The sequence below is a fragment of the Ambystoma mexicanum genome, chromosome 1q (assembly GCF_040938575.1).
Source record: "Ambystoma mexicanum isolate Mex_15411 chromosome 1q, UKY_AmexF1_1, whole genome shotgun sequence".
NCBI classification, from domain to species: domain Eukaryota; kingdom Metazoa; phylum Chordata; class Amphibia; order Caudata; family Ambystomatidae; genus Ambystoma; species Ambystoma mexicanum.
Window position 1 is genome coordinate 1,187,649,640 of NC_090922.1, and position 23,596 is coordinate 1,187,673,235.

General features: G+C 44.3%; 1 protein-coding gene across 1 annotated transcript in view; it reads left to right on the forward strand.

Moving 5' to 3' along the window:
* Window positions 1-23,596, forward strand: part of LRRC40 (leucine rich repeat containing 40) — a 1,512,829-nt gene that overhangs the window by 201,351 nt on the left and 1,287,882 nt on the right. Inside the window, exon 2 of the mRNA XM_069641925.1 lies at window positions 13,009-13,193. Within this exon, the coding sequence (XP_069498026.1) occupies window positions 13,009-13,193 (185 nt within the window). The remainder of the gene's footprint in view (window positions 1-13,008; window positions 13,194-23,596) is intronic.

Sequence of the window (23,596 nt, forward strand, 5' to 3'; positions counted from 1 at the left end):
TTCTTGGTGCTAACCTGTTAGATCTGTGCTACCAGATCTGACAAATATTGGAAAGCAAACGTGGTGCCTCAGAATCCCGCCGAGACACAAATAGGTGCACTACTAATACAGTAAAGACTGCAAAGGTATTTGTTTTATCAGTAAATGTTATTATTATTTTTTTTTTAATATTATTTGTTTGGTTAATACAATCAACCTTTCAAATTTTCCACATACAAGAGAAAAAAAAGCAAATTGCATTTCATGATTATTTACCAGCAAACTTGTACAAAAACAACAATTTCAGTGAATGAATTTAGCAGACTGGGCTACTCAGTTGGTATTCTTTTTGATGTTCAGTAGGATTTGACTACAGCTTATTGTGATCGTTAGGAAATACAGCATCCAGAAATTGTATGGTGGCTATCTTTATGACTAGCTTAGGTAATTGCCACAGATCTTTGTGTATATACCTATTTTGTTCTTCCAGACAGTAAATGTTATTAAATGTCAAACACATAACTCATAAACATATGGTCTTGTTATTCATAAATCAAATAATTCCTAAAACTCAGTATAAACACTTGCAAAAAAACACTTGCAAAAAATGAACATTCACATAAGAATACAATTCAATTTAACCAAATTCCAATAGTAAACACTGTTCAAAATCACAGTAGTATGCAACACAAAACCAATCAATGTGTCTCAAAATTCTAATTATCAGGCAGTTTTCATAGTTAGCAAGACTTCATATCAATGTCACGATATCTGGTCCAGGAGTCTTGTTAAAGATGCTTATTTAAACATGCTCCACTAGTCTTATTCCTACGCGTTTTGGGCTAGATGCCCTTCTTCAGGTATTAGATATCGTTGTTTGTCTTCCTATAAATTAATAAAAAATAAAATGTGTCAGTATGCTTTAGTTCTCACTATACTTGTGAAGGTAAATGGAATTTAAGGAAATATGAGTATTTCTAGACTTCCATACACTAACCTGTGTCTTCTACACTCATCAACCAGATATGTACGCTGTTGTCTGTTGTGTTCTTTATTAGCCCCCCTAAAAACAAATCAAAGTTATAGAATTCAGTTCCAGAGATTAACCACAGGGCTTCATACTTGACATCAGTGAATTGTCTGTACCCCAAAGAAGATCTGAGGCGGGACATTACTCAAAAAGGCACGGTGTCCCGCACAGTAAACCGATCTTCTGAGGTACAGGATTTCAGTATAATTGTTCATGATTCATCACTTTTAACATGGGGCTCACCTCTGTCTATTTGTAGAGCCCTCAAAAGGATATGTTAAGTTGGCCGGGTACTTCTGTGATTTTAAAGAAACTCCAGCTGTGAAAGAGACATGTATAGAATTGTCACCTCTCTGGGTCATGTGAGACTAAATTAATCATTCAAAAGTTGCATAAAAACATACCTGAAAATAACTCAAATAGGATTCCTTTCTGAGTTAGCAGGATTATCTGCGTGTTGGTAAAGGCGCTGGTAGCGGTCTGTCCAAGCCTTTCAGTCTTTCCCCACCAACCGTTTCAATCCCTGTTTAGAGAGCAAGATACACATTGCCAGTCTGCTTTAAATTCGTGTATACTTGTTAGCTTTACCGAGAAATATGGTTCCCAATTGGTCTTTACCTGTTGACGACTAATTCAGAAAAAACACTGCGTTCTTTCCGCGCATCCAGGATATTAGTGTTATCTCACTTAGCAGTTTGGATTCCGTCACACCCTTGTGTTTCAAACCGCAGCCCACCTGTGGCGATGTAATGGTAAACCGTTATTCTTCCCTTATCGCCACCCGGAAATAAACATTCATTCTGGGTTAGTTTCCTGAAGCTAGACCTTTCACTATACTTCCCCTGAGCTACTCGCCCAACGCCATCTTGGAAAGAAAAATGGCGACTATTCTCTTAAGGAAAGTTTCGAAAAACCATCACTGCATTCCCATGTACACCATGGATTAAACAGTTATAGGTTGTATTATCAGAGTTTTCTATTCGAGAACCACTTTCTATCATCCGTTAATGATGATGACAGTTTTTAAGACTTACTCTTTGAGGACCACTTTCTCTCATCAAATCACGTGACATGTAGAGCAGTCATGTGTGCTTCCTAGCCTAAACTTCCTCTCGATGTTACATGATTAAACAGGCTTCTTGCGACTCAATAATCCATACACCATTGACTTCATCATGTCTGACCAAACTCTTTCCCGTGGACCACATAACTAACAGTTACGTTCCTATATTGTGTGCATGTAAAGAACCAAACAAGATCAAGAGATTTTTCTTCAGTCACAGTTGTTCTTTGATGCCTCAGATGTCATTCAACTCACGAGCCAATTCTTTATCCTTATATCATAGCAGTGATGTATAACCACCATTCGTCAAGAGATCTTGTATAATATTAGAGATTCCCTGGATTCTCATGAATTTCACAATCCTATAGCAACAAATTTCACAACATATCAGATCAGAGGGATGTATACAGGATCATAACAAACAATAACTTAATTTACAAAAAGCAGTATAGATCCCATTCAAGTTTCATTCCCCTAGGGTACATTGTATCCAAATGCTCGATCCAATATGTCTCTCTGTTGTAAGAGCCTTTGAAGGTTACCACCTCGTCTCGGTACTACCACATGTTCAAGAATAACAAATTGCAATTGGGCCACAGAATGTTTAAAATCTTTGAAATGTTGTGCAACTGGGGATTTAACTGAACCTGTCCTTACGTTGGATTTATGTTCTACCCATCTTTGTTTGGCTTTTCTGCCCGTGAGCCCCACGTAATACAATCCACATGGGCATCTTATCCCATATATGACACTCTTTGTGTCGCACGTTGTGGTGTGTCTAAGGGAGATCTTATTACCATTGTGTGGGTGATGTATGTAGTTGCCTCTGATGATATTGTGGCAACAGTTACAGTTGTTACAGGGTAAAGTACCCTTAAATAACATCGGTTTTACTTTTTGATATCCAAAATCTGATTTTGTTACATGGTCCTTTATAGATTTGCTTTTGCTGTATGCGTACATAGGTGTTGTTGGGAAGAGTTCCTGTAATTTTGGATCCATGGTTAAAGTTTCCCAGTTCCTCTTCCTTTACGCATTTCCCCTCATACCGCTGCTATGATGTAAACGCTGCCAGAGAAAGATGATCCTTATCGCCCTGTCATGGCCACTGCAAATATGGTACACGGAACTGCTCCGCATGGCGATAGCGCTGCCCATCAAATTACCTCCGCTTCCGGACCTCCCGTCCAGGGAAGGGGATCCATATTGCATCACGACGCAATGTCCCTGAACCTCATGGCTTGGCTCTTGCAACCCTAGAGTTCGGACACTATAGCAGCCCGCCAGACTGCAGAAAGGTCCTGGCAAAAGATAGGGCCTCTTAAGTGTTACACACACAAATGGAAGCGATTCACAACGTGGTGCAGAACTCGGAGGATCACACCTCCTCAAGGTTACAGCTCCACAACTTCTACCATACCTGCTGTCACTGGCCAAGTCTGGTCTAGCTCACGCATCCATCAAGGTGCATTTGGCTGCCATTTCCCAATACACACTGTCATCAGGCATTGTGGTCACACAGACTAGTCAAGGAATTCCTGAAGGGACTCTTCAGTGCTTTCCCTCCTGTCAAGGCTCCTGCCCTGACCTGGGAGCTCAACATAGTGCTTACAAAGCTTTTGAGACCTCCTTTTGTACCTCTACATCAAGCTTCTCTGCAGTTTGTCTCATGGAAGACCGCTTTCCTGGTGGCTATCCCCTCCGCCAGTCGAGTAGTGGAAATCAAGGCCCTGTCCTTCAAACACCCTTACTTATGTTCATGTTAAATGATATTTGTACCGCAAACGATCACCAGCGTAGTGGTCCGCATTGTGCTCTGAAAAGGGAAGGGGGTAAGTTAGTTGGAATAAGCGGGGAAAAAGTGCAAGAGAGCAGTGGCGTGCCGTTGGCATCCTCAGTCCGGTTAACACCGTCTGCTGGGCTTGGGGTGTTTTCCAGTTAGTAGCCGTTGTGAGTCTGTGGTTTGTTTTGTTGCAGTGTAGTTAAGTTTGTGCAGTTTGTTGTGCTATAGAGTTGTTTGCTTAGAGTGAGAGGTGTATAATTGTTAGTTGGTTGGTTATTGGTGATGTGATATAAGTGATGTGCTAATTTCCATCTTGTTTCCAGGTGTGGTGCATGAATACATGAATATCTCTGCATTTCCATCCAGATCTGGTGCCGGCTGTCACTCACAATCCCTTCCATGCTACAAAGGTGGTGCTAAGGACACATCCAACCTTCACGGATTTGGGTTTTTTGTCCGAAGTGCAGTTATTCACAGCGGAATTGACCGTAGTCCACTTCGCCGCGAATCGCTTTGCACTTCTGACAAACAAACCCAAACATCCCGTACACCACCCCCACCCCCTACTTACCTGCTTGCTTACCTCCGCTTACCCTGCACCCCTGTGGGGTCAGATCTGTCCCTCTAACGCGGGTTGGATCTGAGGCCGCAGGGTCCCTTTGTCTTTTTTGTTCCTTTTTAAAAAAAAAAGAAATATATATAATTTCAGTCCCCCACCTCCAATGTTGGGGAAACGAGTGACACCCCTGCAACCCCTGCTCCACATATTTGGTGTCTTTTTTATAATGGATCAAATGGTACTGGCCGAATTTGGCCAAATTAACTATTCAATTGATTATAAATGATCAAATTGGGTAATACCTCCTTTATCCCGAAGGTCCCTTCTGAATTCCACCTTAACAAACCTTTTGTGCTTCCAGTCTTCTTTAGGAATCCTTCATTTCCAGTTGAAAGGTTGCTGCATATGCTGGACGTTGCTCATTCCTTAAAGTTCTATGTGGCACACACAAAGGTTTTCAGTAAGACGTCTTAACTCTTTGTGAACATTGGGCCTTCTGAATCATGGGAAGGCCCTGTAAAAAGCTTCCATATCCAGGTGGATCTCTGGCTGCATCATGCACTGTTACCGTCTCGCCAACAGACACCTTCCAGGCTGGCCGAGAGCACACTCCACCAGAGCCATCGCTGCAACGACAGCGTTTCTCTCTTGGAATCCCCTGCTGGACATTTGCAGGGTTGCTATGTGGAGGCTGACACAAACCTTAACAAAAGTGTACTGTGTCGACAGGGGTTCCAGGGAGGAGTCCTGAGTCGGCCAGGCTGTGCTGCGCAACCTATTTGTCTGAGGTGAGCGAGTTCCAGGGGGTATGTGATTGTACTTCTGGTAAGCCTTGCCACCTCCTGTGGTTGTGATTATGTACTTCTACGTAATCCTCTTCATGATCCATGCCAGACCCCATGCTGGAGAAGGAACAAGTTACTTAACTGTAACTGTTCTCCAGCATGGGTCTGGCCTGGTTTCACATGCAAACCCTCCATTACTTCCCCACTTGGCTCTTCTGGGTTCATACTGACACCTTGCGTGCTTTGAATCTGAAGATGGCTGCCAGAGGTCGGACTTGGGGAGAGGTTCATCATTGGATGGATGCATTATGACCCAGTCTATTGTGATTGGTTATTGCTAGAAAGGCAGTTTTGAGTTTTTCTTAAAGCAAGACTGCTTTGTTTTTACTGAGGATTCCCAGTCTGGCGTGGAATATTCATGAGCTTGTGAATCCATACCAGACCCATGCAGGTTAAGAACAGTTACAGGTAACTAAATTGTTCTGTCTTGGCAGACAGACGTGAGGAGCTGGAGTGCTGGAGAGTGAAAGACCCAGTAGTTGGGCAAAGACAAGCCAAGGAGCATCCTCTCCTTACTCTTGCATTACTCACCCCCCCTACTACATTGTACATCTCCACCTTTATATATGGCCTCTTGCTTGTAGTCCACTCAGAATACTAAATTGTGGCTTTCAACTTCCATGAAATCAATAAATGTGAGGCAGCACCAATGTACATTTTGCAACACGTAAGCATATGATGGTGGTAAATGTTTGTTTGAGATCGGACCGTGGTCTTTGATTCTGTACATTGCACGAAGGGGTCTCCTGTGTCTTCTTGCACATGCGCTGCTCTCTTCCTCTTGCCTCTAGTGCATTTTTCTTTGTTTCAGTGCTTATCTTTGTATCCATTGTAGGGAAGGAATGGTATCAAAAGTATTGTGATACCATTCCCGCGCCCTGAAACACTTGTGTATGGGCGCGATATAAATAAACTATCATATCATAGACACTGACACAATGGACCACATTTGTAAAACCTTTATTGAAAATGTTGGGTTGGAGAAACTCCTAGTCTGCCCTATAACTAAAATGGGAGTAGTCTTGACTATCAAACAATAAACAAAACTGTCCTAGTGGAGTCTGTCAAATCAAAAATGGCCTATGCTAACAAAAACCTAATGCCTGCCCTCTCTTGTAAAAAAAGTGTAAATAGGAGAAAATGTACAACAAAGAAAAAGTTGGTGTTCAAATGATACTGTGGCTGAACCAGCTCTCCTCCCCACGTTAGGCAATCCTTGTAGGCAGGATGACACAATCTGCCTCAGCTTCCAACAGATTTCAAAACCATGGATCAAAGCCCGGTTCGCCTTCCACGTTTAAAGTTCCTTTCTCTGACTCAAAATAATATTTCAACCAAAAAGTTCACAAAGGTCCCCCTCTGCCGGGCTCAGACTTCTCGCGATACAGTTCACACAAAGTTGCAAGAGGGCTCCCTTCCCCTAGCTTAATATACTTTGGGTCTCTCTCTCAATCGGGCTCAGACCACTTTCGGAATCTTTCGAATGTGCGTGGCTTTTCGTTACAGACCACTGCAGGACCACTTCGACTCAACGTTCCCTCTTGCTGTTTGTTCGCCCTTTAGCTTCCAACAATGCACCTTTCACTGAGACTTTTGAATGGGTTACTTCCTTTCACTGGACCATTCTGTTACTTAGCATCGCTGGTCTTGCAGCTGTATTTTACTTTAAAGTTTTTCCACGGGTCTGCTTTTATTCGCTTCTCATCCACACGTGTGCAGTCTTCACTTGTGCTATGATGTTGCTACTTCACTTAAATACACACCGGTCTCTCAGGTCGCTTGCCAACTAACCGGCTGTGTGCGCTTCTTTCTTGTTTGGCGTTTTCTGTTTTTTGACTCAAGGTTAGTACCACAGTCTTGACCTCGCCTTCCCAACTCTGTCGTTCACCCGGGAAGGTCGCTGGTGTCCTTGATACAGAATTCAATCTTTACTTGTGGGATCTGGCCTTCTCCACGTGTCTTCGTGTTCTTTCGGAGGCAACAACCTCCAGTAGGGAAACCTTGGGGTTTTCGGCACGCCACTCTCGTTCCTTGGTCCGTTCCTCTGCTCCAGTAGGTGTGCCTGTGTCCCGCAAGTTCAGCTCAGTCTTGTGTTCTGCCTTGCTCGGAGTGTGTCTTTAGATGTTGCCTTTTATTCGTGTGAGAGCTAATTGGTATCAGGTGTAAGCACTTCGGGTAAAATGCCTGACCATATTAATGAGACATGTCCAGTACAATGTGAGAGAGTTAGTCTGGTTACTCTGTCACTCTTCCTCGGCCCAGTGTTACTGTAAAAAGGGGGAAAGGTGGAATTTGGACTTCGGAAAATCCTAAAAAATAAAAGACCACCTCACCCAGGTGATCCTCCTGCACTAGTCCACCCCCAGGAACTGGATCTAAAGGCAATGGTCATGTGCTAGCCACCTGGATTACATGTCCCTGAGGACTAGCGGGTGAGATACCCTTTGGTTTCTCACACCCTTAACTCCTGGGCTATGTTCTCTTCTGTGACCATTCTCTCCTTACACTGATCACTCCAGAGCCACTTCACTGTGCCATTCTCTTCCTTTGATCCATTACCTCGTAAAACGTCTGCTTCACTTAGTGCGTCTTCACCACTGTGCTCCACCCTGTTTGCTTTCACCATGTTTTATTTTGCTCTTTTCCCACACTCCTCCTGTGCTTCTCCCACTGTAGCCTTCTCCATACACCTTGTCCTCCCACACTACTTTGCCAGTATTAATTTTCCTGTGCTCCGTCCTATTTTCTTTTATACTGCACCCATATCCCTGTGCACCTCACACTCAAAGTTTTTCATAAAATAAAATTCAAACAATTTGCTTTCTCTGCCGACTGGCTGTCCTTCTATCACTGTCCATTATATCTCCTAACTGGAAAAGACAAAATTATAACCGTTAGCTTGTAAATTTATGAAGAGAACTTTGCAGATTTTTGTTTTGTCGTTTTTCTTTAATTTGCTACTCCTCCCCAACCCACCCCGCCATCCCTAGGAGAACTGCCTTTGTAAATAAATTAGCAGTGGTTTCCTAACCTCTGTGTGGCTTTCTGCATCAATATCATTGCAAATATTGTTTTAGCCAGTGCTAGTAATTGGAATACAGTCATGCATTGCCTTTTTAGCTTCAGCTCATATGTGATGTTTTGCTGAGGAAGTGAAATTGTCTAGTGAGGCTAAAATATTGGTAAAGCGTGTGTATAGGTAGGTGACCTTGTGGAGGCAGAGAACTCCACAGGTATTTCTTTCTTTTTTAAGTAGCCTAGTTATGGTTCATATATGACACGTCAGTGCCATCATTATTTTTGGTTCTGGGTGGATGTAAGCTCCACTTGGTGTGGCTAAATTTCTTTGATGCCTAGATGGCATTTTAGTACCACCGTTAGTTTTGGCTCATAGTTGGTGCTTTCGCACCACCGTTAATCTTGACTCCTGTCTACACGGAAAAGTGCACTGAAAAGACATGGGATGGAAGGAGATGTTGGGAAGGAACTAGGGTCCTGCCGAAACCCCAAACGCTTTAGCGTTAGGCAAGACCTCTTTAAGGTGCTATAATGGACTAGGGGGAGGAGGGGCACTGGGAAGGCTCTCTCATGCAAACAATCTCATACACAGACATAGGCAAGCACTGAAGAAGGTAGTTATTGACTAAATGTAAGACGCAATTAACTATTAGTTGGATAGATTTGTAATGTCTGATCCCAGGCATTTTAAAAGCTTAACTAGTGCTGTAGAAAACGCCGCCTCCTTACCAGAAGGAATGTGGCCTGTGTGATTCAAAATAGACTGCATGCTTAGTGTGCGGTGTCCGTCACTATGGCCAGTGCGAACTGACTCCCCAGGTGTCCACTGTGCGTCAAGGATCCATGCGGGTTAAAAATAGGACTTGCATGTTTTTGTGTGGCAAGATGCAGAATGGGATAAATTATAAGTATAAAGTGTTGAGAAAACTTCAGGACCCAGATAAACATGAGCAGGATGAGTGAAGAACGGTCTTCTCCTGTAAGAATAAAAAATTGTTTATAGATAACAATGTTTAAACTTCTTTGGGCTAGGCCTCAAGGTTTGTAAAAGTCTGCAAAGCTGCAGTGTGTTTTTGCATAGCTAACAAATTGTAGAACAGCATGCCCTGACAAAACGGCTGACAACGAAGAAAGAAGGCTTTGGATCATCCTTATTATGGAAGGACGGATTTGGCGGAAGTCATGATCCAGCTCCAGTGACGGCACCATGGCAACCCAGGACTATATAAACCCCTAATTGAGACCACTTTGGCAGGAAGGAACGGGCGAGGGACAGGAGAAGACCGTTCAGGCAGCAGAGTCCTTTGCTACCATCTTCATGTGTAAAGATAGCACTTGTTACCCATACAAGATTGCCTTTTTGCCTCATTTCCCTAGAGGGGCGTATTGATTCTGGTGTGAGGGGCATTATGGACACCCTTAGAGAGACTACTTTATCAAAGTCAAAACTATTAGATTTGCCAGTGCATGTTTACATTGGAAGTCCAACATACAACTCAATAGAAAAGCAGAACTGCTTTCTGGGTAAGTCTCTGATTCACCACGTCTATTGTCAATTTACCTCAAATGTAGCCATTTCCACACCAAATGCCATGCCGAGCAAATGCTAAAGGGAAGGTCACTTGGCCCGAGCACAGCCATCGCTGTCCATGGCTTTTGGCTGTTCAAACCAGCACTGCAGGAACGATCAGTTTCTGGGGCATTGCGGAAAGCATTGTCTGCATGACAGTGGTACAAACTGTACTTGCGTATCTTCCCTGTATCCCTCTCCATTTTCTATTTATGGTCTTCCATATAATTCATCCAAGAATTTGTCCCTTTTTTTTCTTCTTTCAAATTGATCAAACACGAACATTGCACATGGTATTACAAATGGGATAATCGAACATGCCATTTTTATTAAACATCATAGTAAAGGTTAAGCTTTTACCCTGCTCTTTTTTTGCCATTTGTCTGAACTTGAAGGGATTTCATAACCACTTAGTAAGATGAGTTGGCCTCCTCTCAAGGACTTTTTTGGTCAATTTAAATGGGGCAAGTATCAAACCTTGATTAAAAACATTTATGGTATGTCAAAATCAGGAGACGGACATGCAGACATTTTTAAAAAAATGTTTTATTTCGTCTTCTGACTCGAGACATATTTCCCTAACTCTGTGGTACTAAGCCCTATTCTATACAAATGAAGGTAAAAAGTGGTTCTCGTCAGTGTGTCAAGATGGTCAAACATAAATGAAGTCCTCTGTCCAGAAATCCTATTCTAACCTACTTTCCCTCCCTAGTGCTCAAAAGAAAATATAAAACAACCAAGACAAACTGTTGGGTCTTGCCTGAGGTTAAGGGATGGCTGCTGGCTTCTGACCCTCGTCCTTGTGCCACTTTACCATAGGCCCTCGCCTATGTTCACAGTCCAAAGCATACAAAGGTTGTGTACGGCTGGAGTGCCACCCTGGGGTTCCAGCCGGGTCTCTCTGGTTCTACTTGAAACTTGTGTGTCTCACACTCCTTCTCCTTTTGGGGATGCTTTCATATTTCCCGGTTCCGCAGTTTGAGTTCTTTCAGTCTCTTCCTCTCTCACTCTAGGATCCTCGGTTCTTTCACCCAGACCTCTGTCTAATTTCCCCACTTGGGACTTCTTGGCTTTTTGTCCCACAACGGAGCTTCTCTCGGTTTCTCTCCCCACTCTGGGGATGTTCTCCGTCTTCCACCCTCCGGCCCCCCCTACGGGATTCTTCTGCTTCTTCCTCCCCACTGTGGGACTCCTTCCTCTGGCCTTGCTGCCCGCCGTTCCTCAGAAGCCACTGCATACCTTTTATCTGAGTGGTGCTCCCTGAGGGCTATGTAGACAGACTGCCTCTCGTCCCGCCGTAACTGGACTCCACAGCAGTGGGTATCTCCTCCTGGTTCCTGCTGACTCAGTGCAGGAACTTGTGTGCTGTTCCTCTACCAGGGTATGTATTGCTCTGCTCAGGTACTCTGTACTCGCTTGGGCTGCCACACAATGTGCACTGTGGCGTAATTCCACGCTGTGGGCTGTGTGGATACTCCTTCCTAATTGGTTCTTCACCTGACGTGACTTCAGGAGTTTTTATTTTTCATCATTCTGTTGTTTTTCCCTAAAGAGGATGAAAAAAGGTTTGGGTCAGAAATTGAGCCAGCCATTGTTAAAGCGTTCTTACACATTCCTGCATGCCCCATAAAGGTTAGTCTCTGAAGATAGGGGATGCTGACTTAAGCCTCTCTGGATTTTTCATGTCCCCTAAGTGGCAGTTCCTTCGAGTGTTGCAGGCTCACCTCTCTAGTCCCAAACGGGGTGGCTACCCGTTGGGTGGGGTGACAAACTCCCTGGATTTGTGTCACATTTTACAATATTTTAGGGTATTCTGCATATTGATTTTTGGATTTGTTAGTTGTAAATTGTGTCATGCTTGACCCCATGAAGAAGATTTTCCAATATGAATTATTTTATGAACACTTGTGACACCAAAATCCTCTGTAGCCTATAGTGCAACAATCCTCATGGATCAAACCATTTCCACTTCCTTAGTTTAGAGGTTATAGAAATGGATGGGCACCAATTGGTTAAAGCTAAATCTCTCCAAGGCAAAGGTCCTACTAATGGGTGAGCCCACTGCTTTTGGAGTCTATACGTCTGACCTTCTAACGAGCGCCTGCTTCACCTGTTCCAAATCAGCAAATGTTATGTATGGACTTTGTCACACACTGCTGCCAGTCATTTTCCTTCCTTTTAACTACAATCCTAAAGTAAGCATTTAAAACAGCTGCTTCAAAACCCTTTGTGACACTTCTTTTTTTGCTTCTTTTCAGTCTTAAACGCGATCATCTACTCTTGCCGTGGTTATGGCTGTCAGGCCGGCCAATTGCAACAAATCAAAAACAGATTCTCATCTTCTATTGGAAATTGTTGGGCAGGTGCACATTCTAACTGTTCGCACAGATTTTCATTGACTTTGTTGCAATTGGACAAGTTGAATTCATAATTCAGCGGCCACAGAGCCCTCCATGCAAGAATGTCTGATCTCCCAATTCTATGTAAATCCACTTGCTAATCACTTTGCTGGGTAAATGCAAACCTCCTGTGCATTTCACACTTAACAAAAGATGGCACAGCTTTTGTGTATTTAGAACTTATATTTCAACACTTCCAGGTGAGCTAAAGCTCCAGGGGGAGCTGAGATTAAGCCTTAGGTTTACTGAAAGTCTACAAAATATGAATCCTAATTTACTACATTGGTTTCTCCATGCAATCGCCTTTTTCAATGGCGTGTCTCTACTTTCTGAGTGCATAGTCATTTGGGCTTATAGTCTCAACTGGTTTTCAGCATATGTTATGTCACCTTGAAGTGCTGCTTACAGGGAGCCTTCGGAATAGCAAGAGTGATGTATAGTACAAAGCCAATGAAAGATCAATGCCTTACAACAACACATTGTAAACATGTTCATGAACAATAAACTAGTGGTGGCCAAAATGATTAGTCCCTATTTACTAAATGTACCTAGGGTTTTGTACACCCAAGTGCCCAGATTCTCTATGGATATAGTGTGCAATTAAACATTTTTTGTTTTTTTTTTAAATCCACAAGTGGGTTTTAAATCTGATACTTTGAACTCAAATGCTAACCGGGAGTAAGAAAAATATATTTGTTTAATGTTGACATTTTTAAAAGCCATTTCTTTTTTTTTTTCTGTGCCCTTGTTTTACATGTGCAGTACCTCAAAGTGTTTGGCGAATTAACGTGGATGTCCCAGAAGAATCCCATCAGAATCTCTCCTTTGGTGCTGCTGATGATCGCTGGTGGGAGCAGACGGACCTTACAAAGTTGATCTTGGCTTCAAACAAACTTCAGTGCCTCTCGGAGGATATTAAGCTTCTTCCTGCTCTTATTGTACTCGATGTAAGTACAAGTAGCTGTATCATTGATTTTACAAGTGTTTTGTTAAGTAATTATCCTTTCGCCAATATATCCTGATAAACTGTTAGTCGACCCTAGACATTTGTCTAGTCTACATTCAGCAGTTAATGCAATCTGTTTTAGGAGCATAATACTTCAAACCACCTTTTAAAAACAATATATATTTTATAAGATTTATTTGTGTTTGCAGAAAAGCAAAACATAAACATTCTTGCACTTAACTCCTTCATAGCAAGTACACTAACCCACTGCAATAGGATTCCTCAGTAGCTCGGTTATGTCAATTTGAGCTGTAACAAACCTAACTTTGGCGACATACGGTCGGCCTCATAAGCTTCAGCTGTTCTCCCTTCATATTCACCCTTCTACACTTACTCCCCTCCATTTCCTTCCATAAATGGTTAATTCTAGTCTTACAACTGAACCTCGTAGAGACATAAATCTTAATATCGAAAAAATGATTCAGTAACATTGGCTTAGAGAAATGCTGTTTTGTCACACAAATTCATGAAAAGGGAGCCACACTTGGCGTCCATTGGTCTGAGCAAATACTTTCACCATGGCCAGGATCCCCCACATTTTAAGCCACCATAGATGCAAGGATCAGTCCTCCTGCAAATTTCCAACACTGAGCCAATGTTAATCTAGCCGCTTCAGCAAATGCGTAATCCAGTCAGCTTGATGATGCCTTGCTGCATAGAACCCTTTTGACGTAGCACCCAATGCCAAAACCACAGGATCCAGGGACATCTGTAGCTCGGTAATATCTTTAATATGTCACAATACCTCCTTCCAAAACAATTGAGATTTCGGGCAAAGCCACCACAAATGACCCAAATCACCAACCACTACACATTTTCTCCAACAAAGAGGTGAGGTAGAGTTAGCCGTTTTATTGATGTGTAGAGGGCGGACGTACCATCAAACATATTTTGTATGCCATTTCCTTAATAGCTGTGCGTTTCGAAGCCTTGTGTGCCCTTCCCCAAATCTGTCCCCAAAATTCCTCTGATATTGTAACATCTAATGCACTTTACCATCGTTCCATATAGGGTAATCTATCATCAGGAGAAGCTTTATCTAAGAGCCTGTAGAACTTAGAAACACACTTATGTTCCACCCCATATTTCATAGTAATCTCAATTCCACCTGGTAGTCTAGTACCAGTTGTTCTCACCTCTTTTCTGTGTGACCTAGTGCCTTATTTGCATATATCTGAAGCATTCCCTTTCTCCCAACTTGAATTTCTCCTTGCATCCCTTCCTTTATCTAGATCTACTAGCGTAATAGCACCTTGGCCTTCCCACCCCTCCCAATAACCGTTACTCATCCCTAGTCCGAACTCAGAGTTATGACCAACAGATGACCGGAATTCCAGCCCTGGATTCAACCCCTTCAGTCTAACACAATGCCCTGTTCCACTACATTAACAAAAACCTAGTGGAGACAAGTAGCAGACCACCAACTTGTCACGAGGTGCCCCCCCAAAAAAAGGGAGCTGATCAAGTGGGTTGGATGTCGCCTCTTGTTCTATATGCTACCATCCTTTAACCCCACGTCATAATGTCCAGTCCAGCAGGGGCGTAATCTGAGCAGCTAGTCAATATCTCCGTACATCTGCGATACCCTATCCACCGAACAACAGGGTTCGAATTGGAACCTGCCTAGGAATCCTTGGCCTTTTCCTGTTCCAAATGAAGGCAAATATTTCCCTTTGCAATCGTTTCATCATTAGAGACTGGATACAAATAGGACGTGCACAAAACAAATATAAAATTCTAGGGAGTAAAGTCATTTGAATTGCTGCATATCTGGCAAATCATGACAATTCCTGCAAGTCTCACCATTTTCGGTCTTTGATCTCTTCTAATAGGGAGTAATGTTAGCCTTTATATAGCTCCTTTATAAGACAGCATCTTCGTCACCCCAAGAGTCCACCCCCTTTCATTCCTACACTATAGGATATTTCCCCACTCCATTCCATACCCATTCCGGGTCTTAAGCGCTTTAGATTTGGCATAGTTGATCAAGAACCCTGAGACCTCTCCAAATGCATGCAGGATCTCCATCGCCCTTGGTAAGGACTTCCCATATCTCTTAAGAACAACAAAATATAATCTGCATATAATGCAATCTGACGCGTACCCCGCTTTATACTGATGGGCGCAGACAACGGACCATTAATGTTAATTCTCATGGCCTGAATTTGTAAGTTTGCTAATACCATTCGAATAAACATAGGCCCTAATCCAGATGCATCCAATCCATACTGTCGAATGCCTGCCGAGCATCCAATGCGAATTATGACAGTTTCTGCCCCGATCACCTCCCCCAATCGATTATATTAATCGCCCTCCTAATGTTATCCTGCATATTCTGACCCATTATGAAACCTGTTTGGTCCGGAAGAATTATTTTAGGTATGACCTTCAATAATTGTTTGTAATATGCCTCGATAATGTCATTTTTGTCTGCCTCACTACGTTGCAATGCCTGCCCTGTCCTTATAATTCCGGTATATAATTCCTCATCCTTGGTTTACAGTTTTGCAGCTAAGAAGTGCTTTGCTTTATTTCCTTTTATATTATAGGATTGCTTGTAATATCAACTGGGCCGACTGATGCGTTAAATGTGCCTCCAATTGACTACAATAGTTTGTCAGGGCTTGCAACGCCTTCAGAGACCCTTAATGTTTGTGCTTGTTCAGCCTCCTCAGGTGTCTGTTCCAATGCCAGTTGCATGGATTCCTGTGCCTTCAGAAACACTGTATTTTTCCTTATAAATTCCCCCCTGATCACTGCCTTAGCCGCAGCCAGATAATTCTCCACTCCACACTTTTCTTTAAAATAATTCAGAATCACTTCCTCATTGTGAGCTCTAATTGAGATCGCGAAACCATATCATTGAAGTGCCATTGCTTCCTCTTAATCCCTAGAGGCCTGTCAACCAGTAACCGTAAAATTACTGGTGCTTGATCGTAAAGGTGCCATACTTTTGGGACCAGTGTTGAAGAAATCATAACCATGTCTATCCTTGCAAAGCCCCTGTCAACCACTGAAAAATGAGTGATAACTCTTGCTCCCTGCTCAAAGAAACGCCAAATTTCGATGAATCCCGATTCCCTGAGTAGCCTTGCTAATTCCTGTTGATATTTTTTATCATTTTCTGTGGGAGGAAGCATTCAATCCATTTCTGGGTCCATCACACAATGGAAGTCTTCCCCCAGTTATCACCTGATCCGCACAAAGCCCCTCCCAACTTTTCCAACCGAGCTTCAATGCACTGGTCCTGTAGGATTGGCAGATGAGTCTGACTCCAAAGGGTGATTACATATTTATTGAATGATTCAACAAAATTGAGAGATGTATCTTGAAGGGGTTGCTTAACCCCTTAAGTTCCAGCAGGTCTTCTCCTTATAGTCCAGGCTGGATAACGAGTTTGCTCCTTCCTTCTGCTGCTCCAGATAGGCCTACCACTCCTCTGAGCTTTCCTCTGGCTGGTCGTAGTCTTGAAAGACAAATGGTGCAACACTGTATCAACCTTTCTTCCCTTTTCTATACTCTTCCCCTCTGCTTCTATCCAATCCGTCTCCTTCCTTGTTTAGCGAGCCCATTTCCTAATTAGTGAACCCAGTTCTTTAACACTGGGTAAGCCCCACCAGCAGTCATGCCCACCGCTCTTTCCTCCTGTTTTTCCACCAGCCTGCCGGCATGTCTTGATTCGTGAATTTCTTGTCCCTCCAGTGGCTGCCTGATACTGCCGGTGCTGATATCGCACAGGTACGTACCCTGTTGCTTTGTCCTATTCAGCTCTGTCGAACACGAATCTGGCAGAGAAATGGGAGGATGTCTGCCTATGGTTCTAGCCGTAATATTTGTAAAGCCGACTTGCCGGTTTTCCTCAGGTGCAGTGCCGCCTGGTTTTGGGCATCTGCTTATCGGGAGGATTCTGGCACCCTCCATCTCTCCCGAGGTAAGCACTCCCTGCTGCTCTCTCGGGGCAGGGCGCCGCAGCCTTGCCTGCAGTCCCAGTACCTTTCTGCTCACTGCTGTGCTTCTTGCTACCCCCTGCACCACTCCATGGGGCGCCGCCGACCTCTGTCCCCACAGGTCTCGATGATCACTAGGCGCATAAGACGAGACAAACTTAAAGAGCTGCCTCTCTATAAAACCCTTAAGAATCAAATATCTATCCTCTGGATCTCTATATACATATTGCTTAGTGAATCCAATCCCTTTACTAAATCGGATCGCCACACCTCTCTTCGCCACCTATTTTTAACTATTCCCGACCCCTCCAACCCGTTTCCCACCCCCCAACCCGTTTCCCACCCCCCCCAAACATTTCGATGAGCCTTTTTGTAATTCTATACATGTTTAAATTGCAGTCGTAAAAACTAACGATGAAACGACATACCGGTCTCCACATTCTTCCACTCCCTCACACCCCCCCTTACCATTCCCCATAACCACACCCTAGCACACAGGAACCTTTTCAAGCCATGACCGTCCCCTCAGCATCTTATCCTCATTACAGTGAAACATACCATACTTTACCCCTCCCCACTTTGTAAGCCCTCCTATTGTCATAACCCCAGTCTCCTCAAGTGACCTTTGGAAGATGTTCCTGTTTTCCTCTTCCTCTGGGTTACGGACAATGCCCTCTTCCATCGACATGCTTTGCCCAGACTGGCCCCTTTCCCTGGCTTATCTCGCTCTCTATCTGGGGTTGACTCGGCTGCAGGACCCCCGCGCCCTTTTCCAATAATTCAGCAACTTCCTCCTCCTTAGCGATATTGTAGGACTACACCACAAGTTCAGATATCAGCCTACATGGGAAGGCCATCTATATTTCACATCCTTTTCCCTAAGCCAGTTTGTAACTATCATTCCTCTTCTGCAGCATTACTTGTTTATTTATTTGGTAAAGCGCTCCAAATCCTTAGGTAGCTGGGCGCAACATTACAAGTATACTTGAAGCTTAGTTACAGAGAAAATAGGTACATACATACTGGAAATAGACAGCCGCATAGTTTACAGAGAGACTAGTGGTCCCAAATAGGTGTCACATGATTAGAGTCAAGTGGTACAGTAGTAACAGATACATTAAGAACGGTAAAGCCTAACGGCATTGGGTAGCAAGTGCAGTCATGGTATAAATGGTATAAATACCGACCGGAAGAGCTAGGTTTGGGTCGATAGCAGCAGGTTTAGGAATCGTTGTGCGAAGTCCTGAAATGGAGGCATCCCTAAAACATATCACATTCTGTTTCCTAGACGCCACATGATCTTGTCTTTTGAGCTGAACTTGGTGGACCTGTGTTGGGACATCCAGAAGTAGATTTCTAATCTGGTGATATGTCTAGTATTCACGGTGCGTTCTATCTAGAACTATAACAGTCATTGCACATGTTCAGTATGTGACGAAAGAGTGCTGCGACATATTCTCCCAAATCCCCATCAGCAATTTTGTCTGGGAGTACCCCTCTGTTCTCAGAGTCCTTCTGCTTCATCAAGATAAGCTCCAACTGTGGTTAAAAACCAATCGTTCTATCTGACAATTCGGCCTGTTCATGCACCTGATCAGAGGGTAGTTTCCACTCCAATCTCGTTAGCCAACAGCACATGTTTATCTAGTCCTGCAATTGATTTCATCAAGTTTGCTGTACCATCTTTGATTTCATTCTTAATCTCAGATAGCATCAATTCAGCAACCATGAGTTTTTGTGTGGAGTGAAACTGTACAGCTGTTGTTGGCTGACTCCTCATGGAACCCTTTTTGCTTCGCTGGGGCATTCACCATAGTGATGAAGTTGTCGCTTTTCTTCACACTACCAACAATAGATTCTCTGCCAATGTTTTCTGTTCAACTCCCAGGTACAGGGCTGTCCCAATAACTCTTTACCCTGTGCTCCGCCTCATTGCTTGCTTCAATGCATTCCTTGTCAATAGTTTCCTTCATTATTATTGGAGCTCCTCGCAACCTCCATCAACCTGCAGGCTCGTCCAGCACAGCTCGCACATTTCTGTGGTTATCCAGGGTTCGCGTTATCATGTAATACAGAGTGGAATACGAAGCGGCAGACGCACCAATAACTTGCCGCTAGATCCTGCCCCTAAGGACCACACCTCACATGCGAGCGTTTTATCAACACTTAAACATGCAACCATGTGTCTCACTCTTGCACCTTACTCCGCTCCCCTGCCGCCGCAACACTTTTCCTCAACAAGCGCTGAGCAATCTGCAGGTCTGCATTTGATCCACTGTCTCGCGGGTGAGGAGCAGTCTAATTTCATGGCAGTCCCAGTAGATCCGCACCTGGTCGCAATCTTGCGCTTTGGTACGAAACATTTCCTCCCGATAACAGACACCAGAGCCCTTCGCTGAGTCCTGTAAGTCACTGTGCCCGCTGCCAGAGGGTTCCCTAACACATCAGTGAGGGTCAAAGCCGTTCTTTACATAGTTTTCGGGAGTTAGGTGTGTCATATGAGCACAGGCTCACAGAGGAATCAAACTCATGCTTCTCTAATCGGCCACACCCCATTTAATACATTTGTAAGGAATCCAAATTTAATGTACATTTTCAATTGCTGAAAAATGTCTGAACCTGACGTTCTGGACTTTAGAAAAGAATGGAATGCTCTCCTAGAAAAAGCTTTAGCTTCCTATTGCTATCAAAGACACCCCCAACTGAGACTTTGAGGCAATATTAGTGGACAACTCCATATTCTGCTTAAAGTCGTTAAAACAGTAAGGTTTTCCTGCAGGGCGACGCAATGGCAACATCAAAAAAGAAACTGTTCTGACATGACTTGCACATTATTAGTCATGCTCTTGTGTGGCTAAATCCAAGTTTGAAGATGGATTCATGGTCTTTTAAACGGAGCTCTTGGACGAAGAAGGAATCGAAACTAAGTCTCAATTTAGTTAAATGATTGCTTCATATGACTTGGTGTATAGTATACGTGCCTCTGAAACCTTTGGGGGCATTGACAAGATGGCAACCTACAGGCATACGTTGCATCTATTGGCAATCTGATGCAGCAATATCCTACTGTAACACAATTGTTGTATTCACCTTAGGGAGCCAAGTACAGCGAAATGGAGCACCGCTTGAAGCCTCTTGCACCTGTTAAAATGTCATGTGAGCAGGTGGCTGGGTTAGCACGCTGAATTTAATTTTTTGTATTTTTGACTTGTAGTGCTAGGCAGGCCCCACCCCAGAATCTGGTTAGATATTGGTCATCTGCTTAGGGCCCTGGTGTAACAGCCCTGCTGGCCCATCCTGCTGGAGGCAGGGATCAAGTCATGGCCCAGCGCCATGGAATTCCTGGTCCAATCAAATAACCCCCCCCCCAACTGTGGGTGCAGTGTCCTGTATTTTGCGTAGAGCATGGATCCTGAGGAGAAAACTTGTAGCACTTAAACTGGGCAACAGGCTGCGAGTATAGCTCTCTGGCCGCTCCAGTAATCCCTTTGGGCAGTTATGTATTAGTTTTGTTTTTATATATGTTACCCGTGGTATTGATCTTGTGTATTTGTGACCGCTGATAGTGTTCTTTTTTTTAAATGTATTTTCTATAATGTAACCTGATGACCTAATGTCGAATAAAGGTTTAAAAGCTTCAAGCACAAATAATGCACACCCATCACACATACACATTGCATGGACCAGATGCACACAAGAATGATTACAGCTAACAATTGCCAGATACATTGAGACTGCAGACCCATGCATGAGACAAATGAGTGATGTCCCTATTACACCCATGCAGGAGACTCCAGATATCCACAGCTGATGTGGCTGATGACCCCTGTGCCTGACCCACGTACACCACATGAGACTGCCTACAACCATGCCCACAGCCGGACCTGCGTTTGCATAGAGCGCACATTTGGACTCAATGAAGGCATGATTTAGGTGCCTGGGGCACTGAGGTATGCCCCAGACAATATTGGGGAAATTAGTCCTGGTGTTTGCTATGCTCCATAACATTTGCCTACGGAGGAATGTGCCTCTACCGCTCCCCCACCACAACCCTCCCCACCCGCCTGACACTGACGGGCCACACCAAGAGGACGATGAAGAGGAAGACCATGTAGCAAGAGGAATGAAGTGAGGGAAGGGAGAGGCGCTAATAGACCATTATATTTAATGCGTTGACCGGACCAGTACACAACCGGCACAGTGTGAATAAAGAGCACAAGGTGACAATCATGAATGTCCTTGTCATTTGTTCAATGATTTTTTATGTAACATTTTCAAGCTCCATCTCCCCTACTACCACCCACACTCCAGCACACTATCCTCCCCCACCCACCACTGTGTCTATATCAAAACGACTGATGGACATGTCCGCTTCTCCCGACCCCCAGCATCCTGGGAGTGCGACCGCAGCTGGCGCAGGGACCTCCGCCTAGGGGTGCTTTGTTGCGATTCCTCTGTGGGGGTCGGGATGGAATAGAAGCTGCCATCTGCAGCTGTTGGCGTTGGAGGGCATTGCTCTCCCTCAACTGCTCAGCGAGGGCAGAGACGGCCTCACACAGCTCGCGCACCCTCCGTCCAAAACCAGTCGGTAAGGCTGTGAACGCTTCCACGGCTCTCCTGGGCCGCATATTGTCACAAGCCATCGTCCTTGTGGCCGCTTGGATGGCTAATAACCTGCATGTGCTGGCTGTGTGCAGAGGCAATTTTCTCAATCTGCTGCTGCGGTTTCCCAATTTCACTTAGCCGCTCCATGACTGCGCCCAGGGCAGCCGTTGACTGGGTTGGTGGGGTGGAACGTCACCTGGTGTAGCTGGCAACTGAGGAGACGTAGTAGCTGGTGTCGGTGTCTGGTTCTGGAGTCCGTGTGCACATCTGGCATGCTGGAACCAGTGGCCTTAGGGTGTGCTCAATTTCCCAAACTGAGCTCTCAGACGTGTTGGGTAATGGAGGGCGGTGACTGTGGTCCAGAGTCGCTACTGCATGCTGGCCGTCACTACTGCTGCCGTTTGCCCCTTGTCCCGCCTGTTGGGGCTGTGTCCTCCCTGGCAGCCTGGACTGCCATGCTGTTGTCCTCACTGTCAACTGGTGTGCTCCTGGCGGGCTAGGCCTCTTGTGTGGGTGAGACCCTGCTGCGGCGGGATGTAGATTTGCCATGCTTTTTTGCTGGGGGCATCGGGGTACTGGTGGTGGCACGGAAGGCCAGATGTAAAGATGACGCTGCTGCAGCCTCGTCTCCCTATGCCCCTGGTGATGCTTGTGTGCCTGTAGGGGCATAGGAGATGGTGTTTGGCCACATTAGGTTGCACGCCACTTCCAATTGGACCCAGCCGGTACACGGGTGACCAGCTGCCGTAAGAATCGGAGAGCTTCTTCACGCAAGGCCCACACAATATCAGGCGCAGCTCTCCCTGGATTTGGGGAGTCATCTTCACATTTATGGCCGCTGGTTGAACAAGCGCTCGGACATTTTCGAGAGGAACTTTGGCGTTCACATATTCGTTATCTGCAGGAACCTCTACTGGGACGTTGTCATCTAGTTTGTACAAATGGACCCAGCGTATAATTAAAGGAAGAGACGTACAGCCTTCTATTGCACGAATGAAGAATATACTTTTGTTACTCCTGATGAAGACGTCACTACACTAAAGTCTATACGTCGAAACCGGTTGAGTTTGGATTAAGATGAGGTCGTGGTCAGAAAAATCTGGGACCCATCTTAATTGCCTAGGCCACTGATGTTATCTGTTGTGATGAATCAACTGTGATGAATTTTCTTATGGATTTTATATTCTACATTGAGTGGTGTTTAGTATGAGTGGTTTGTCTAATGGATGGATGAGGTTGTATGCTTGGATGATTAAATAAGTAGATTCTTATTATATAGATGTGTCTTTTTTAATGAAAGTTGTTTCCTGCTTGCTATGTAAATTGTTTCTACAAGTGCAGATTTAATCATGATTTGTTCGATAAATTAAATTAGTATCAGGTTTAATAAAATCCGTGATACCACCTTTTTCAAATTGTTTCCTTTGGATGTTTTTCCGTTATTCAAATTTCAAGTAATACTCCCATCCAAAGTGTGGGGTCTCCTGTGTCTTTCAGAGAACACACGTTTGGCCACATTACGACACATTCCCTCACGTGTTTTGGCATACATGACAGTTATTGGATGTTGAGGGTTGTGGCATGGGGCTGTTGGACTGATGCACAGTAGGGGGGCATTTGGGAGATTGTAATTTGATGTGGTGGCCTGGCAGGGGTACATTGGTGGCATAGCTGTTGCTTGACTTGCATGCATCTGATCCCCATGACCTACTTGGCTGGTACACATGATGATTATGTCGGGGTGGGGCCGGGAGGTAGCTGGTACTCTTCACTGCCAGCTCCCAATGGGGCA